This window comes from Anolis sagrei, chromosome 2, assembly GCF_037176765.1.
Source record: "Anolis sagrei isolate rAnoSag1 chromosome 2, rAnoSag1.mat, whole genome shotgun sequence".
Classification (NCBI taxonomy): domain Eukaryota; kingdom Metazoa; phylum Chordata; class Lepidosauria; order Squamata; family Dactyloidae; genus Anolis; species Anolis sagrei.
In genome coordinates, this window is record NC_090022.1 from 172,519,006 (window position 1) to 172,538,071 (window position 19,066).

The window sequence follows — 19,066 nt, forward strand, 5'->3', positions numbered from 1 at the left end:
GTCACATACTGCCAACTCTGTGATGTTGGTTACATGTCAGCTGCCAGATGCTGTCAAATGCTGACTGGTACTCCAAGTCTGACAGCTTCTGAAAAGATCACTGGATGATGAGTGCTGATGTGGAATATCAAATATTCATCAAGCATACGCTCAGGCAGAAGGCCTGAACAGGCAAGATACAGTCGCATCTGTGCCAAAGGAAGTCTGATCTGTCTGTGGGAGGGAAGAATGACAGAACAAAAATCCAGAAATGAAAATGTTATGTGTCCAATGAAACAGCATATTTTTAAACAAAGACATCACAAGTGTGCAAAGCTGGGTGGTATGAACAAGTAGGAAAGATGTGGAGGATAGATTTGGTGCTAAGCGCATGCAGACTGGTAGTTCTACAGATATGGACATACATCTAAATACCCTAAAGCAGGGATCCTCAATACGGCCCTCCAAGGTCATTTACCCGGCACTCGCTCAGGGTCAACCTAAGTCTGAAATGACTTGAAAGCATACAACAACAACAACCCTATCTCACCAGCCAAAAGCAGGCCCACACTTCCCATTGAAATACTAATAAGTTTATATTTGTTAAAATTGTGCTGTCGCACGCTGGGCCTGTGCATCAGACTGTAGACAGGACATAAATTCTGTGTGCCCAACGGGACGCTGGGGCTGCCTCAGATTAAAGGCCTTTGGATTTCCTTAAAACACAGTCTCTAGAATGCTTAAAGGTTCAACAAAGTTCTTTATTAATGAAAACAAACAGGTACTTTAAGGCTTTCTTAACAGTCTATTGGCTCTTTCAATCTTGTCCACAGGGAACAGGCACTATCTTTATGACTGGTATTTTAACTAATGGGGAAATCCTTAACTTCTAATCTGGGCAGTCTTTCTTTGCCTCTGTTGGCGTGGAGCCCCTACACCCAGTACCAACTGCGTCTGGCTTCCACGAGCGACCCTTACCAAGCAGAGCTTTGTAGACTTCCAGGGAAAAAGGAGTTCAGGTTTCAGTGATGGCTGGCTGAAGTCCCTCAGCAAAGGAGCTGTAAGGCTGAATGATCCTCGGCCAAGCTGTGGGCTGTATAACCCCGGCCAAGCTGTAGCTTTCTACAGGAGCTCTTGGTATTATGTCCTGCACGAAAGGCTTCTCTGTGTGGACTGAACCCAAACTGGCTCCTATTCCCTCCAAAACCCAAAAAGGGGACAGGACCAAGGAACCTAACTATAATTGACAGGTGGCTTGCCCTATGATTGCAGCCAAAAGAAGCCACCTATCTGCAGAGTCCCTGAAACTTAGGACTACAACAAACATTCAATGCAAAGCAAACAAAATTGGAGCTCCTGGTGCAGTTGTACCTGCACAAAAATTGTTCTTCATTTTAACTATTGTATTGTTTTAAATGGTTTTTTGCACTACAAATAGGATATTTGCAGTGTGCATAGGAATTCGTTCCTGTTTTTTGCAAATTATAATCCGACCCTCCAACGGTTTGAAGGACTGTGACCTGGCCCTTTGTTTAAAAAGTTTGAGGACCCCTGCCCTAAAGGCACCAGATCCCATCTGATCTTGGAAGCAAAGTAACAGCCACCCATGTCCTGCAGGCTATATTTCAGAGGAAGGAACTGGAAAAACCACCTCTGAATATTCCTTGCCTAAGAAAACCCTGTGAAATTCTTCCATCATAAATCGACAGACAACATGAAGGCACTTACACACATATGCAGGAATCAATTGCCTAAACATCCTGAAACCAATAGATTTATTGTTGAAGGCTTTTGTGGCTGGAATCACTGGGTTGTTGTAGTTTTTTGGGGCTATACGGCCATGTTCTAGAAGCATTCTCTCCTGACATTTAGCCTGCATCTATGGCAAGCATCCTCAGAGGTTGTGAGACCTCAAACCCCAGCAACTACGACTCCCAAATGTCAAGATTCTATTTCCCCCAAACTACACCGGTGTTCACATTTGGGCATGTTGAGAATTCGTGTTGAGTTTGGTCCAGATCCATCATTGTTTGAGTCCACAGTGCTCTCTGGATGTATGTGAACTACAACTCCAAAACCAAAGAACACTGCCCACCAAACTCTTCCAGTATTTTCTGTTGATCATGGGAGTTCTGTGTGCCAAGTTTGGTTCAATTCCATCGTTGGTGGGGTTCAGAATGCTCTTTGATTGTAGGTGAACTATAAATCCCAGCAACTACAACTCCCAAATTACAAAATCAATTTTTTGAGTGAAGGACATACATTGGGTTGTTGGGTGTCTTGTGTCTAAATTTGGTGTCAATTCCCCCAGTGGTTTTTGAGTTCTGTTAATCCCACAAACGAACATTACAAATTTATTTATATAAATATTCTGCCCTTCTCATCCCGAAGGTGACTCAGGGCGGATCACAAGTACACATACACGGCAAACATTAAATACCGTTTGTATAGACAGTACACAGACAGACAGCACAGAAGGAGGTGTTGTTTCAATGCTATGGATGGTTGGGCTCGAATCCACAGGGGGTATTTATTTATCGTGTCATCAGCAACCATACCATTGTATTACAGTTCTAGCAGAGCAAAGCAAACACACAGATTAAAAAGAAAAAGAAAAACACACAGATTTTGCAAATTTGGTAGTTGGTTAAATGTCCTTTGACCAGTATCTGGCCACTTGGAATGCCTCTGGTGTTGCAAGAAGGTCCTCCATTGTGCATGTGGCAGGGCTCAGGGTGCATTGCAGCAGGTGGTCAGTGGTTTGTTCTTCTCCACACTCGTATGCCGAGGATTCCACTTTGTAGCCCCATTTCTTAAGACTGGCTCTGCATCTCGTGGTGCCAGAGCGCAGTCTGTTCAGCGCCTTCCAAGTCGCCCAGTCTTCTGTGTGCCCAGGGGGGAGTCTCTCATCTGGTATCACCCATGGATTGAGGTGCTGGGTTTGAGCCTGCCACTTTTGGACTCTCGCTTGCTGGGGTGTTCCAGTGAGTGTCTCTGTAGATCTAAGAAAACTATGTCTTGATTTAAGTCGTTGACGTGCTGGCTGATACCCAAACAGGGGATGAGCTGGAGATGTCTCTCCTTTCACTATTGGCTGCTACTTCCTGGCGGATGTCAGGTGGTGCAATACCGGCTAAGCAGTGTAATTTCTCCAGTGGTGTGGGGCGCAGACACCCTGTGATAATGCGGCATGTCTCATTAAGAGCCACATCTACTGTTTTAGCGTGGTGAGATGTGTTCCACACTGGGCATGCATACTCAGCAGCAGAGTAGCATAGCGCAAGGGCAGATGTCTTCACTGTGTCTGGTTGTGATCCCCAGGTTGTGCCAGTCAGCTTTCGTATGATGTTGTTTCTAGCGCCCACTTTTTGCTTGATGTTCAGGCAGTGCTTCTTGTAGGTCAGAGCATGACAATAATCTCCACAGGGGGTACTGTCGCTTCATCCTCTATGACGAAGAGCCGTCAGGACTTCCTCATTCCAGCATTTTCTGATCTTCTTTTTCTTTATGGTGTTGTAAAACACCTCCCCCACTTTTAGCGGTACTCAATTTCTCTAATTACAGCTAAAGCTGTTTTTGAACTGCTTAGGTAAACAGTGAGCAGGGCTGACGGTCAGCCACTCATGCCGACCTGGGGCTTCGAACTTGCAACCTTTCGATTGATAGATCTTATAGTTGCTGATTATTTACCAGCTGTGCTAAACCTCCGGCCTGTAGTAGTTTTGTGAGCCAAGGAGAGGAGATCAGTTTACTACAACTCACTACTAATACATCTGCTCTCTTCTTGTCCGTACAGGTCATCACTCCAGGAGACATACCCAGGAAAATTGCACATTTCGACGGGAAAACCTCTTGCCAGATTCCTCTCACAATAAGAGAGTTCCTCGGGATGCTCCTAACCCGTGGGGAGGTCCCTCAGGGGACACTTTAGCTGTGACCAGTTTTGTGGGCCCTGAGCCCCGTGATGTACTTGTGTGTCCCGCACATTGTTCCCAGAGACCAAGGAGGCCCAGGCCAGCAGGAGGCGCTGGGGACCCCATAGGAAGTGTGGATGGTCCTCGAGAAGAGTTTGGATGCAGCAGCACAGCCATAGCAACGGACGGAGGTGGAATTAGCAAAGGAGGTGAGGATGTGTTGAAGGCCCACAAGTGCAGAGAAGGGAACAGTCTGTGTTCCAGCTCATCAGAAGTTCTAGGTTTTGCACTTAATGATGTGCTTTGAAACGATTTCTTATGTTTGCTTAACATGCTTTAAAGCAGGGGTCCTCAAACTGAGGCCCGGGGGCCAGATACGGCCCTCCAAGGTCTTTTACCCGGCCCTCACTCAGGGTCAACCTAAGTCTGAAATGACTTGAAAGAACACAACAACAACAATCGTATCACATCAGCAAAAGCAGGCCCACACTTCCCATTGAAATATTAATAAGTTTATATTTGTTAAAATTTGTTAAAATGTTCTCCATTTTAATTATTGTATTGTTTTAAAGTGTTTTTGTACTACAAATAATAATAATAATAATAATAATAATAATAATAATAATTTTTTGTCAAAGGCTTTCATGGCCGGAATCACTGGGTTGTTGTAGGTTTTTTCGGGCTATATGGCCATGGTCTAGAGGCATTCTGTCCTGACGTTTCGCCTGCATCTATGGCAAGCATCCTCAGAGGTTGTGAGGTCTGTTGGAACTAGGAAAAGGGGTTTACATATCTGTGGAATGACCAGGGTGGGACAAAGGACTCTTGTCTGCTGGAGCCAGGTGTGAATGTTTCAACAGATCACCTTGATTAGCATTTGATTGCCTGGCAGTGCCTGGAGCAACCCTTTGTTGAGAGGCGATTAGATGTCCTTGTTTGTTTCCTCTCTGTTGTTGTGCTGTTTTCTGTTGTTGTGCTGTTCTAACATCCACATCTTTAATTCCTTACAGAATGTGGCTAGGGAGGGTGCCAGCCTAATCTTCCTGGGTGAGGGAGTTCCAGAGATGGGGGGCCACCACCAAGAATGCCCTCTCTCTCATTCCCACCAACCGTGCTTGTGATGGGGGTGGGAGTGAGAGAAGAGCATCCCCGGAAGATCTTAAGAACCATGTGGGCTCGTAAGGGAGGAGGCGGTCGCGCAGATAGGCAGGTCCTGAACCATTTAGAGCAGTGGTTCTCAACCGTCCTAATGCCGCGACCCCTTAGTACAGGTCCTCATGTTGTGGTGACCCCCAACCATAATGTTATTTTCGTTGCTACTTCACAACTGTAATTTTGCTACTGTTATGATTCGTAATCTAAATATCTGATATGCAGGATGTATTTTCAGTCACTGGAACAAATTTGGCACAAATACCCAATACGCCCAAATTTGAATACTGGTGAGGTTGGGGTGATTGATTTTGTCATTTGGTAATGCTGGAGTTGCTGGGATTTGTAGTTCACCTAAAATCAAAGAGCCTTCTGAACTCCACCAATGATGGAATTGAATCAAACTTGGCACACAGAATTCACTTGACCAAGAGAAAATACTGGGAAGGTCTGGTGGACATTGATCTTGAATTTTTTGGAGTTGTAGTTCACCTAATCCAGAGAACACTGTGGACTCAAGCAATGATGGATCTGGATCAAACTTGGCACAAATACTCATTATGCCCAAATGTGAGCACTGGTAGAGTTTGGAGAAAATAGACCTTGCCATTTGGGAGTTGTAATTGTTGGGATTTATAGTTCACCCACAATGAAATAGCATTCTGAACCCACCGATAGAATTGGACCAAACTTTCCACACAGAACTCCCATGATCAACAGAAAATACTATGTTTTCTGATGGTCTTTGACTACCCCTATGACACCCCCTTGTGACCCCCAGAGGGGTCCCGACCCCCAGGTTGAGAAACACTGGTTTAGTAGGTGTCTTGTGTTCAATTTTAGTGTCAATTGGCCCATTGGTTTTTGAGTTCTGTGAATATCACAAACGAACATTACATTTTTATTTATATAGATATTAATTTTTTGTATTTTGAAAGAAACCCTTGTAACCTTACTTTTCTGATAACCCTCGTTTTATGACATGTTCACCCACAAATATTTACACCACAATACATAGTTTACTTCTCAAAGTTCCCCAAGATGCCTTGCTGATCCAACCGATTTAACATCCATCTGTACTGAACCCTGGGAACTGCAGCTCTTTGATGGGGGGGAGTAGAATAGAGATAGCAAAGCACAGTTAGTAGCAACTTTATCATTATTTTCAGAACTCCTTGGGAACAGCAGTATCAATTTAACTTTGTGGACTTAATAGGCTCTTTGTTTACTGCCCCTGTTTGGGTAGAGTTGGTTTTGGATAATTTGAGGAAGCACTGCACTCTTTAAAAAAAACCCACAGCTTTTTGGCCGGGGAACAGGAAATGTTTGGACTCAAGAGATCAGAGTAGCCAGGAACTCTCCATGTATACACAACAGCAGGACCTGTCCTTCCTGGCTGTGAACAGGTTAAGCCTCAGCCACTCCATCCCCTCCCCTAAAAGTCCTTGGCTTATCAGGCAAGGGAGAAATTCCTGAGAGCGGGACAGAGAGAGGAGTGGAAAGAAAGAGAGAGCAGGCACAGAGGGAAGAGATCCCCTGCTCCCTTTCTAATCCTATTTCCTGGTCACTCTCCCCTTTCTCCATCCACGCTGAAAATGTTCGAGCAAGTCCAGACCTTTCTACGCCACATCCAGGACTTCAAGCGTAAATACCAACTTTGCTGATGTGTTTGCCTTGGAGGTTATGGGGTGAGGGTGGGAGTTCTACCTCCCATAAAGGAAAGGGAGATGGAGGGGCCTCTCCCTTTCTTCCTTATGATTTGGGGAGACTACAGGAATAGTTGTGGTTTGTTGCACAGGTGGAAGATGGTTGTTTTGGGGATTTTATGTGGCGGGGTGGTGGCATATTGGCTCACACCAAGAATGTGCAGGGGTGTGTGTGGAGGTGATGTCTCAGTGTTGAGTCACAAGTGCCCTACTTTGGGAGAGGAACTCTCTTTGGTTCTTCTGGTTGGGGACACTTTCTGGTTGGAAGTTGGGGTGAGGCCAAAGCGATGGAGAGGGTAAATGTTGGGGGTGAAGGTGAAGGTTCGCAGTCTGGGAGTTCTAGACTCATCGCTGAGCCTGGAACCCCAGGTCTCGGTGGTGGTCAGGGGAGCTTTTGCACAACTAAAACTTGTGCGCCAGCTGCGCCCGTACCTTGGGAAGGCTGACTTGGCCACGGTAGTCCACGCTTTGGTTACATCCCGTTTAGACTACTGCAATGCTCTCTACGTGGGGTTGCCTCTGAAGACTGCCCGGAAGCTGCAGCTAGTCCAACGCTCGGCAGCCAGACTACTAACGGGCGCTGGGTACAGGGAGCACACCACTCCACTGTTACACCAGCTCCACTGGCTGCCAGTTAGCTTCCGAGCACAATTCAAAGTGCTGGTGTTAACCTATAAAGCCCTAAACAACTCCGGCCCAGTTTACCTCTTCGAACGTATTCTCCCCTATATCTCCCCATCAAGATTACTAAGATCATCTGGAGGGGCCCTGCTCTTGGTCCCGCCGGCCTCACAAGCACGGCTGGTGGGGACGAGGGACAGGGCCTTCTCGGTAGTGGCCCCGCGACTCTGGAACTCTCTCCGCCAGAGGTTAGAACCACGCCAACAATCCTGACATTCAGGAAACGTGGTTGTGGAGACAGGCTTTCGAAGAATGAGACAATGATCTGTATGGAAGACGGTGTATATTCGATTTTAGTGTGACGACTGACTACTGTAGTTTTAAATATATGTGCTTTTTAAATGTCTTATTGTAATGTGTATTTTGATATTTTACCGATTGTATGTGTTTTTATGGTTGGAAACCGGGCTGAGTCCCTCTTATGAGGTGAGAAGCTCGGTATATAAAACTTTGAAATAAATAAATAAATAAATCAGGTGTCGCAGCCCAGGAATAGGGCAGAATGTTGATCTGGATCTACCTGTTGCTCTCCGCAAGCATTTGCGTAAATCAACCAGGGTTTTTCATTGCCAATTGTTTAACTGTAACAACAAACAATCAGGCTTCCTTCCAGTTCTTAACCTAGGCTGGTGTAATGAAGAAAACCAGGAGTGGATTTGTGTGCGGGAGAATGTTAAACTCAGTTTTGGGACCTAAAATAATAATAATAATCTATATAAATAAAAATGTAATGTTCGTTTGTGGGATTAGCAGAACTCAAAAACCACTGGACGAATTGACACCAAATTTGGACACAAGACACCTAGCAACCCAATGTATGTCCTTCACTCAATTTTTTTTGTCATTTGGGAGTTGTAGTTGCTAGGATTTATAGTTCACCTACAATCAAAGAGCAGTCTGAACCCCACCGACAATAGAATTGGATCAAACTTGGCACACAGTTCTCCTTTGACCAACAGAAAATACTGGAAGGGTTGGGTGGGCAGTGTCCTTTGGTTTTGGAGTTGTAGCTCACCTACAACCAGAGATCACTATGGACTCAAACAATGATGGATCTGGACCAAACACTACACGAATACTCAATATGCCCAAATGTGAACACTGGTGGAGTTTGGGGGAAATAGAATCTTGACATTTGGGAGTTGTAGTTGCTGGGATTTATAGTTCACCTACAATCACAGAGCATTGTGAGCCCCACCTATGATAGAATTGGGCCAAACCTCCCACACAGAACCCCCCATGTGGGCCACAGCAACGCGTGGCAAGGGACGGATGGTCTATATAAATAAAAATGTAATGTTCGTTTGTGGGATTAACAGAACTCAAAAACCACTGGACGAATTGACACCAAATTTGGACACAAGACACCAGGCATGTAGCGGGGGGGGGGGGGGGGGCTGAGGACACTGCCCACCAAACCCTTCAAGGGAGAACTGTGTGCCAAGTTGGGTTCAATTCCATCGTTGGTGGTGTTCAGAGTACTCTTTGATTGTAGGTGAACTATAAATCCCAGCAACTACAACTCCCAAATGACAAATTTTTTTTTGAGTGGACATACATTGGGTTGTTAGGTGCCTTGTGGCCAAGTTTGGTGTCAATTCCCCCGGTGGTTTTTGAGTTCTGTTAATCCCACAAATGAACTTTACATTTTTATTTATATAGATAATTATTATTGCTTTTTTTTCTTTCTCTGGAATCTTTTCTGGAATATTTTAATCTCAATAAAAATATTTTTTAAATGACAGTGGATCTTAGTGGGTGCATATAGATTTATTTCTTTCATTAAGGATATAGAGGTGTCTTTTTAGGAGTGCCCACTATCAATTTGTCTGTGGTTATGTGGTCGGGTATGTTCCCCCTCCAGTGCCCCACTGAGTTAAATATTCCCGAGGTAAACATTGACTTGAACAAATATGCAATCTGCCAGGGGCACCTGTGTTATCTGCGACAGAGAGGTGCATGTTGGAATCCACTGATTTTGCTTTCTTTTGGCTCTTAGTATTTTGTGGAGAGAGGAAAAGTCAACATAGTCCTGTCAAAAACTTTGACTGTATTTGTGGAACTGACAAATCCCAGTTTGACTGGAAAGTAGACAGTGGAGGAAATGGTGCGCTGGGCTAGCATGCTAAAGATACTGCTTTAGAGAAGAGCTTTCCAAACACTTCATGTTGGTGAAACTTGCATCATTTTGCAACACAGTAATTCTGTTTTACCAGTAAACTGGAACTTAAATGAACTCCTTATAAGAGATACAGACACATGCAGAAATTATAATCAAGTAATGAGAAAGTGTTGGTTTCTAATATATGTAATGTCTTTATTCTTGTGGGTCAACAGTATTTCTTGCTGTTTCTATATCAGTGTTGATGTGAAGATTGTCTGGTTTCCCTGCTCTGGAACATGCAACATGGAAATTGTCCTTCTTTAGGGGTCCCTTTCAAATCTATACTATATCTCTCTGTGTGTGAATAATTTCTATCTATCTAATCTATGGCTGGATGGCTCTTTGTCAGGAGGGCTTTGATTACATTTCCTTGCCCTGGTGAAGGGAGTTGGACTGGATGGCCTTCGGTATGAGGGTTCTGTGTGGGAAGTTTGCCCCAATTCTGTCGTTGGTGGGGTTCAGAATGCTCTTTGATTGTAGGTGAACTATACATCCCAGTAACTACAACTCCCAAATGTCAATGTCCCCCAAACTTCATCTGTGTCCATATTTGGGCTTATGGAACATTCGTGCCAAGTTTGGTCCAGATCCATCATTGTTTGAGTCCACAGTGCTCTCTGGATGTAGGTGAACTACAACTCCCAAACTCAAGGTCAGTGCCCACCAAACCCTTCTCGTGTTTTCTGTTTGTCATGGGAGTCCCGTGTGCCAAGATTGGTTCAATTCCATTGTTGGTGGAGTTCAGAATGCTCTTTGATTGTAGGTGAACTATAAATCCCAGTAACTCCAACTCCCAAATGTCAATGTCCCCCAAACTCCATCTGTGTCCATATTTGGGCTTATGGAACATTCGTGCCAAGTTTGGTCCAGACCCATCATTGTTTGAGTCCACAGTGCTCTCTGGATGTAGGTGAACTACAACTCCTAAACTCAAGGTCAATGCCCACCAAACCCTTCTAGTGTTTTCTGTTTGTCATGGGAGGCCTGTGTGCCAAGACTGGTTCTATTTATTTATTTATTTACTGCGCTTATATACCGCAATTCTCAGCCCTTTAAGGGCGACTCAATTCCATTGTTGGTGGAGTTCAGAATGCTCTTTGATTGTAGGTGAACTATAAATCCCAGAAACTACAACTCCTAAATGACAAAATCATAATTTTTGAGTGATGGACACTCCTTGGGTTAGTAGGTGCTGTGGCCAACCCTCCATCCCTCTTTCTCTCTCGCCTTCCTTCCTTCCTTTTCTTCCTCTTTCCTTCGTTCCTTCCTTTTTTTTCCTTTCTTTCTCTTTTTCCTCCCTCCCTCCCCCTTTTTCTTTTATTTTCCTTTTTTCTCTCCTTTCTTCCTTATCTCCCTTTCCTTCCCTTGCTCTTCGCTTCCACCCCTCCTTCTCTCTTTCCTGCTTTCTTTCTCTCCCTCTTTCTCTCTCTCCTTTCTTCTCTGCCGCTTCCCTTCCTTCCCTTCTTTACCTCTTGCCTGGGCGCTGGAAGGTAGGATCCTCGGAGCCAGGCGCGGGCCATGGCTGCGGGACGCCTTCTCGCCTGTTTGCCGGTTGGGCATGCCGTTGGTGCCTATCGCGCTGGCTGTGCTTGCGCGACGGGTGTGGCGGGAAGAGAATGGGTTTGAACGCATGCGCAATGTTCTCTTTTAAAATTTAAGGTCTTGCTGTTTTTTGGGAGGAATTTTTTTGAGTGCAGGACATAGATTGCTCTGAATGCTGTGTCCTGTCCAAATTTGGTGTCAATTCCCCCAGTGGTTTTTGAGTTCTGTTAATATCACAAACGAACATTACATTTTTTATATATATAGATATATAAGGTGATAAGATACGTTTCCAAGATCGTTGTCATTTCTAGTTAGATTCGCATGACACACCTGCACACTGTAGCTGACACACTAATGCAGTGATGGGCAACCTTTTCAGCTTGGTGTGTCAAAATTCGCCAAAAAACCGAGCATAATTCAGGTGGGGTGCCACTTTGAGAAATAAACCATAATTTTGCTATATTTATAGTTTATATAACAAAAATGCAGAATTGCAATATATCACGGTATTCAATAACCCAAAAACTAATTATTTAACTTACCTGTTTAGTGACTTCTCTGTTCATCCTTCAGTCGGTTTCTTTTGTTGGTCTTGATATTATTTAACTAAGATAACTGAGTGGGAGGAGAAATTCTTTAACTAAGCTGCCTATTAGTGACTTTTTTGTTGCTGAATTTCATTGACTAAATGTTCAATTGAAGGTTGGTATTTTGTACACTTCAATCCCAAACAAGTGCTACTAACATCATCTGTCAATCTTTGAAGCTGCCAGGCCATTCAAGGCTAATCAAAGTGGCCAATTGCAACATTCACACTTGCCTCAAGAAGAGTTCTTTCTCCCACCCTGGACGTTATTCCACAGATATATAAACCCTAAAAAACGGGAATTCCAGACAAGAATCAGTCAGGCCCATCTAACACCTCCCAACAAAGGATTCCTCTGAGCAGGAAGGAGCCAGACTTTGAAGCTGCAAGGCCATTCAATGCTAATCAAGCTGACCAATTGCAACATTCACACTTGCCTCAAGAAGAGTTCTTTCTCCCACCCTGGACGTTATTCCACAGATATATAAACCCTAAAAAACGGGAATTCCAGACAAGAATCAGTCAGGCCCATCTAACACCTCCCAACAAAGGATTCCTCTGAGCAGGAAGGAGCCAGACTTTGAAGCTGCAAGGCCATTCAATGCTAATCAAGCTGGCCAGTTGCAACATTCACACTTGCCTCCAACAGGCAAGAGTTCTTTCTCCCACCCTGGACGTTATTCCACAGGGATATAAACCCCACTTGCCTAGTTTCCAACAAACCTCTGAGGATGCCTGCCCTATACCTTTCTGTATGCAGCCGCATGTGTCATAGAAAATGGCTACGCGTGTCAGTGCTGACACGCGTGTCATAGGTTCGCCATCAGGGCACTAATGTGTTGTGACACACAGTTTGAAAAACTGCTTTAGAGCCTAGTGACAGGACAGTTTGATATTGAACAACCTCCAAAGTTGGCAGTTTTTGGGACATCTTCGTCTACACAAGCTTGAGGGGGTGCGGTGATATTTAACGCAAGCAAAACAGAATCTGTCAACTTTGGTTATTCACATTCAGGGACGCAGGAGGAGATCCCAGAGTGATTGTTAAAGCCCTTGAAAATGCGTGTGTGTTTTTTCACCTGATTCGTTTCTGTAAATAGCTTTACTTTGTGAGGAAAATAGCATGTTGCATTTTCCACCTCCAGCACCAAAATGTCTTAGGAATGAACCGCATTCTAGCCGGAAGCCTGTTAGGCACATGAAAAAAAGGCCCAGGAAACAAGCTGTGGGGTTAGGTTTGGGTTGTATGAATCAGGACTAGCCCGAGACATTGCTTCTTCACTTCACTTCACTTCACTTTATTTCTTAATTTGTCGCTCTCCACCACGGTGCTTCGAGCGACTTACAATCTAAAATAGCATTTACACAATATAAAAATATTCAACATAAAAACATTCAACAGTGACTATTTGGCAAATTAGATCTGATTACTTAAATGCACAACCAAACAGCCAAGTCTTGAGTGCCTTTACAAAAGGTTGCAACTCCGACATTGCTCTAATGTATGGAGGCAATGAGTTCCACAGAATTGGAGCATAGGTCGAAAAAGCTCTACGCTTTGTAGCTTCCAGGTGTAACACCCTAGGGCCCGGTATGTATAGGAGATTTTCCTGGGTGGATCGAGGTGACCATTGATGGAGAAAAGGAATGAGGCGGTCCCTAAGATATAAAGGGCCTTGGCCGTTTTGAACTCTAAATGTCAGGATCAGTATCTTGTAAGAGATCCGATGTTCTATTGGTAGCCAATGCAGTTGTTGCAGAATCGGTGTAATATGGAATCTAAGAGATGATCCCGCTAGCAGCCTGGCTGCTTCATTTTGGACCATCCGAATCTTCTGGGTTGTTGACTTCGGAAGGCCAGCATATAAGGCGTTGCAATAGTCCAACCTCATGGTGACTGTTGCGTGGATTACTGTTGCCAATGCTTCTACCGAAAGGTAGGATGCCCATTTCCTTGCCTGGCGAAGATGAAAAAAGGCCTGCTTACTTATGGCAGTGATCTGGGCCTCCATCGTCAGCGATGAGTCCAACACAACCCCAAGGCTTTTAACAGTAGCAGACAGAACCAGAGCTTCCCCATCGAAATCAGGCAGAGACTGGGTTAATTCTGGCCAGGCCAGAGTATCTCAGTTTTTGCAGGATTCACTTTTAGTCTGCTCGCTCGCAGCCAACTCATCACTGCTTCCAAACACATCCTAAAGTTCTCAGGAATCGCGGTTGTCCCAGGTTCGAGACACAAGAGTAGCTGGGTATCATCTGCATACTGGTAGCACTCTATGCCAAAGCTCCGCACCAGTCCAGCAAGTGGCCGGACATAGATGTTAAATAACAGGGGCAAGAGGATAGCTTTGCTCCCTGTCCAGTTCATGTCCAGTTCATGTAGAGCAGTGTTTCTCAGCCTTTCTAATGCTGCGCCCCCTTAATACAGTTCCTCATGTTGTGGTGACCCCCCAACCATAAAATTATTTTCATTTCCACTCCATAACTGTAATTTTGCTACTGGTAGGAATCGTAATATAAATATCGGATATGCAGGATGTATTCACTGGACCAAATTTGGCACAAATACCTGATTTGCCCAAGTTTGAATACTGGTGGGTTTGGGGGGTGGGGGGTTGATTTCGTCACTTGGGAGTTGTAGTTACTGGGATTTATAGTTCATCTACAATCAAAGAGTATTCTGAACTCCATCAACAATGGAACCAAACTTGGCACACAGAACTCCCATGACCAACAGAAAATACTTGAGGGGTTTAGTGGGCATTGAGTTTTGGAGTTGTAGTTTTGGAGATGTAGAACTAGATATTCCTACACAGAACACTTCTCTAGGCATTTGCAGATCCTCTAATGTGAATTCAGTGGTCAGTTTCCAGCAGACTATAGAATTGCACTGGAGGATCTAGAGATTCTTAGAGAGGTGTCCTCTCAGATAAAAAATAGTGTTTTAATTTGTGTTTTCTCACTTTTGTGGAGTTCTGTGTCCCTAACCCTTGTGAATGTGGAGGGGTCTTTCCATTTGCATTCAAGCTGGCTTTGACTTTTGGTCACCTTATGAATGAGAGACAACCATAAGTCTCTAACACAGTGTTTCTCAACCTTCCTAATGCCACGACCCCTTAATACAGTTCCTCATGTTGTGGTGACCCTCAACCATCAAATTATTTTTGTTGCTACTTCATAACTGTAATTTTGCTACTGTTATGAATCATAATGTAAATATCTGATATGCAGGATGTTGCTATGTTTGGTCCAGGCCTTGAGATTTGGGGACTTTCCTCTAGTAAGAACTGAAGCTCCCTATCTGGATTCAGTGAGTGGGGCAAGGCTTACTTAGAGCTTGTGTACTTGGTGACCGCCTTGGTGCCCTCAGAGACGGCATGCTTGGCCAGCTCTCTCCAGCAGCAAGAGCCACACCGCCATCTGGATCTCGCGAGAGGTGATGATGGAGCACTTGTTGTAATGTTTCCTGCTTTTGAGAAATGTCTTTAGAAAATGCCCTCAAAACTGCCAGTCTAACAATCTTGAATTAGTCTTATGGGCAAATGATTTGGGGACCACCTTTGGTGAAAGAGCTGGTCCTGCCTTCTTGTTACTGGAAGAGAGAGGCTGTTCTTCTGGTCCTCAACTGATGTATCATGATCCATTCCATTAAACAGATCAACTGTGCTACCATTAAGCAAATTCATGATAAAAAATATTAAGAAAAAAAATATTAAGAAAAAAAAATTAGCTGTCCCCTGCCACGCGTTGCTGTGGCCCAGTCTGTTGATCTGGAAAATAAAGTAATGAAAAAGTGTTGGTTTCTAATATATGTAATGTCTTTCTGCTTGTGGGTAAACAGTATTTCTTGCTGTTTCTTTGTCAGTGTTGATGTGGAGATTGTCTGGTTTGCCTACTCTGGGACATGCAACATATAATTGTCCTTCTTTAGGGATCCATTTCAAATCTATGATACTATATCTGTGTGTGTGAATCATATCTATATCTATCTATCTATCTATGGCTGGATGGCTCTTTGTCAGGAGAACTTTGATTACGTTTTCTTGCCCTGATGAAGGGAATTGGATTGGATGGCCTTAAGAATTTTCTGTTGGTCATGGGGATTCTGTGTGGGAAGCTTGCCCCGATTCTGTCGTTTGTGGGGTTCAGAATGCTCTTTGATTGTAGGTGAACTGTGAATCCCAGTGACTACAACTCCCAAATGTCAAGGTCTATTTTCCCCAAACTCTATCTGTGTTCATATTTGAGCATATTGAGTGCTTATGCCAAGTTTGGGTCAGATCCATCCTTGTTTGAGTCCACAGTGCTCTCTGGATGTAGGTGAACTACAACTCCCAAATTCAAGGTCAATGCCCACCAAACCCTTCTAGTGTTTTCTTTTGGTCAGGGGAGTTCTGTGTGCCAAGTTTGGTTCAATTCCATCGCTGATGGAGTTCAGAATGCTCTTTGATAGTAGGTGGACTATAAATCCAACAACTATAACTCCCAAATGGCAAAATCATAATTTTTGGAGTGATGGTCACTCCTTGTGTTGTGAGATGTTTTGTTGCCAAATTTGGTGTGATTTCGTTCATTGGTTCTTTTGTTTTTAAGGTACTCATTATGCACAGAGCATTTATATATAGGTTGTTGTAGGTTTTTTCGGGCTGTATGACCACGGTCTAGAGGCATTCTCTCCTGACATTTTGCCTGCATCTATGGCAAGCATCCTCAGAGGTAGTGAGGTGCTTGCCATGATGCAAGCGAAACGTCAGGAGAGAATGCCTCTAGGCCATGGCCATACAGCCCAAAATACCTACAACAACCCAGTGATTCCGGCCATGAAAGCCTTCGACAATACATTTATATATATTTAGATGTCTTCAAATACATGTTTGGGCAAAAAACGTGTAGAGAATTGAGCCTTTGCCACCAGAAAGATGAGTTTTGGAATACTTGTGGTGGAAGACAGCTGTTCTAAACTTTGGAACGTAAAGAATGGGGGGCATCTCTGTTGACCCATCTGCACTTTCCTCCCAGCCAGCTCCCTGTTGCCCCATCAGGAGGAAGGCCTCTCCCATCAAGAAGATAGTGGGCTTTTGGCACGGTTGTCCAACACTGACGTTGGGGGAGTCTTCCGGCAGGCGGGGAGCCGGGTGCGAATGAAAATCCGAAATCGCAAAGACACAGGTGAGTGATTATGGGGAAGGGGACTTTGGTAGAAGGGAAGGGCAGAGGCAAAAAAGTTGTGAGTGGAAAGGAGTCTGCCGGTGGTGGTGACTGTTGGAATCATAACAGGAACATTGGGAAGGGGCAGGGAAGTTAGAAGCCAGAGGCCTGAGGGAGGAGGAAGGGGACGCACTGGAGGGGGTGGGTGTGAAAAAAGGAGAGAGAGAGAAAGAAGGAAAGAAGGAAGGAAAGAGAAGGAGGGCAGGGGGTTGGACTGGATGGCCCATGAGGTCTCTTCCAACTCTATGATTCTATGAAGGGTAACAGATAGGATCTCCTCCTCAGGCTGACTCTCTCTATTTGCTTCCAGGAATTTCCAGCGATATGAACACAGCTGATATTGATGTGGGTGAATGTCCCCGGAGCCCCACCTACCGCCTCCCTCAGCCCCAGGTATTGAAAGAATGGACAGTTATGGGAATCTTGGATGGGAAAGAGATATGTTGGATGCCAAGTGTAGTTAGAATTTTTATATACCGGTCTTCTCAACCTCCACAGAGGGACTCAGGACGGTTCACAACAAAAGATTCATAAACAATAGTCACCTCACATAATATCACCTCACATAATGCACTAATACATAAAATACATTAAAATACAATTATATAATTACATAAGACCAAGTCATCAGAATGAAATCACAATTCAACACCATCTGTCCGTGTGGTCAAGAGTTATTGACTCACTCATCAAATGCTAAATTCCAGAGCCAAGTTTTCACCAGCTTTCTAAAAGTCAGGAGAGAAGGGGCAGTTCTAATCTCCAGTGGGAGAGAGTTCCAGAGCCGAGGGGCCACCACCGAGAAGGCCCTGTCCCTCGTCCCCACCAGACGCGATTGCGAGGGTGGTGGGACTGAGAGCAGGGCCCCTCCAGAAGATCGTAATAACCTTGATGGTTCATAGGGGAGAATCTGTTCGGCCGGAGTCGTTTAGGGATTTATAGGTCAACACCAGCACTTTGAATTGTGCTCGGAAACTGATTGGCAGCCAGTGGAGCTGACGTAACAGAGGAGTAGTATGCTCCCTGTACCCTGCTCCTGTTAGTAGTCTGGCTGCCGCTCGTTGGACTAGTTGTAGCTTCCGGGCAGTCTTCAAAGGCAACCCCACGTAGCGAGCATTGCAGTAGTCTATACGGGATGTAACCAAAGGGTGGACCACCATGGCCAGATCAGATCAGAAATAGAGCCCAAGACAGTATTAACAGAAAGGGGAAGTGGAAGACAGGTTGAGTCCGGTAAAGGTAGACCGCATTTCTATCTACGAACCCACACAACCTCTTTGATCTTCCGGAGAGGCGCTTCTCTCGCTCCCGCCTGCATCGCAAGTGCGACTTTTGGGGACGAGAGATAGAGCCTTCTCTGTGGTGGCACCCCGGCTCTGGAACTCACTCCCCAGAGACATTAGGCAAGCCCCCATGCTGGCAATCCTCAGGAGATTTTCTTGGGTTAAAAAATAGTCTTATAAACCGGAATATACGGTATATGAGTCTCCACTCCCATATAATCTGGGATCAGATCCTGGGATATAAGAATATTGTTGAAGGGGCCTCAGTTTCATTTGGGATATTAAAGAACTGCTTTTCAATTAGAATTATACTTTGAACTGTTTTGAGCACCCATGCCAATTTCAATGGAACTCAGAACTGTAATTTAATCCTAGTAACAAAGTGAACTAGAAATCAAAACCAGTCGACACAGAAAAATAAAATGCTTCTGATCAGGTATAAACTGGGATCAGATCTACAATGTCTTTCAACAGTCAGCCACAAGTCCTTGCCCTAGATTGCATGCCTATTTTTTAGAAAAATCGAGAGGAATGTCTGTCCCCTGGTTTGGGATTATGGACAAGAATGTGCTTTTTGATGTTGGTTACTTCCTTATTATCAGAACTTTGAAGTAATACTTCACAAGGAACAATGTTATCTGGCGCACATTATTTTTGAGGGCAGTGAGGGAAGAATGGAGTTCCTTTTGCCAAGAAAAAAATCAAACTGCTAAAATCAGTAAGCAACAATGTCCTCTTTTTTAACTGTTATTTTTCGCATACTTTGGATAAACATTCCTGTGTCCAAATTGTAGGCATTTTTTTTACTTTTTTAGATAGATTTATCCCACCCCCGGGCTCCACAAGTA

The 19,066-nt window shown here is 44.4% G+C and overlaps 1 protein-coding gene across 4 annotated transcripts in view; it reads left to right on the plus strand.

Annotated features, from left to right (window-relative positions):
- MAGIX (MAGI family member, X-linked) overlaps positions 1-19,066 on the plus strand; it is a 64,168-nt gene that overhangs the window by 26,991 nt on the left and 18,111 nt on the right. For all 4 annotated transcript variants that reach the window (XM_067464145.1, XM_067464146.1, XM_067464143.1 and 1 more), the window contains 3 exons: positions 3,776-4,102; positions 16,747-16,896; positions 17,246-17,328. In XM_067464145.1, the coding sequence (XP_067320246.1) occupies positions 3,776-4,102; positions 16,747-16,896; positions 17,246-17,328 (560 nt within the window). The remainder of the gene's footprint in view (positions 1-3,775; positions 4,103-16,746; positions 16,897-17,245; positions 17,329-19,066) is intronic.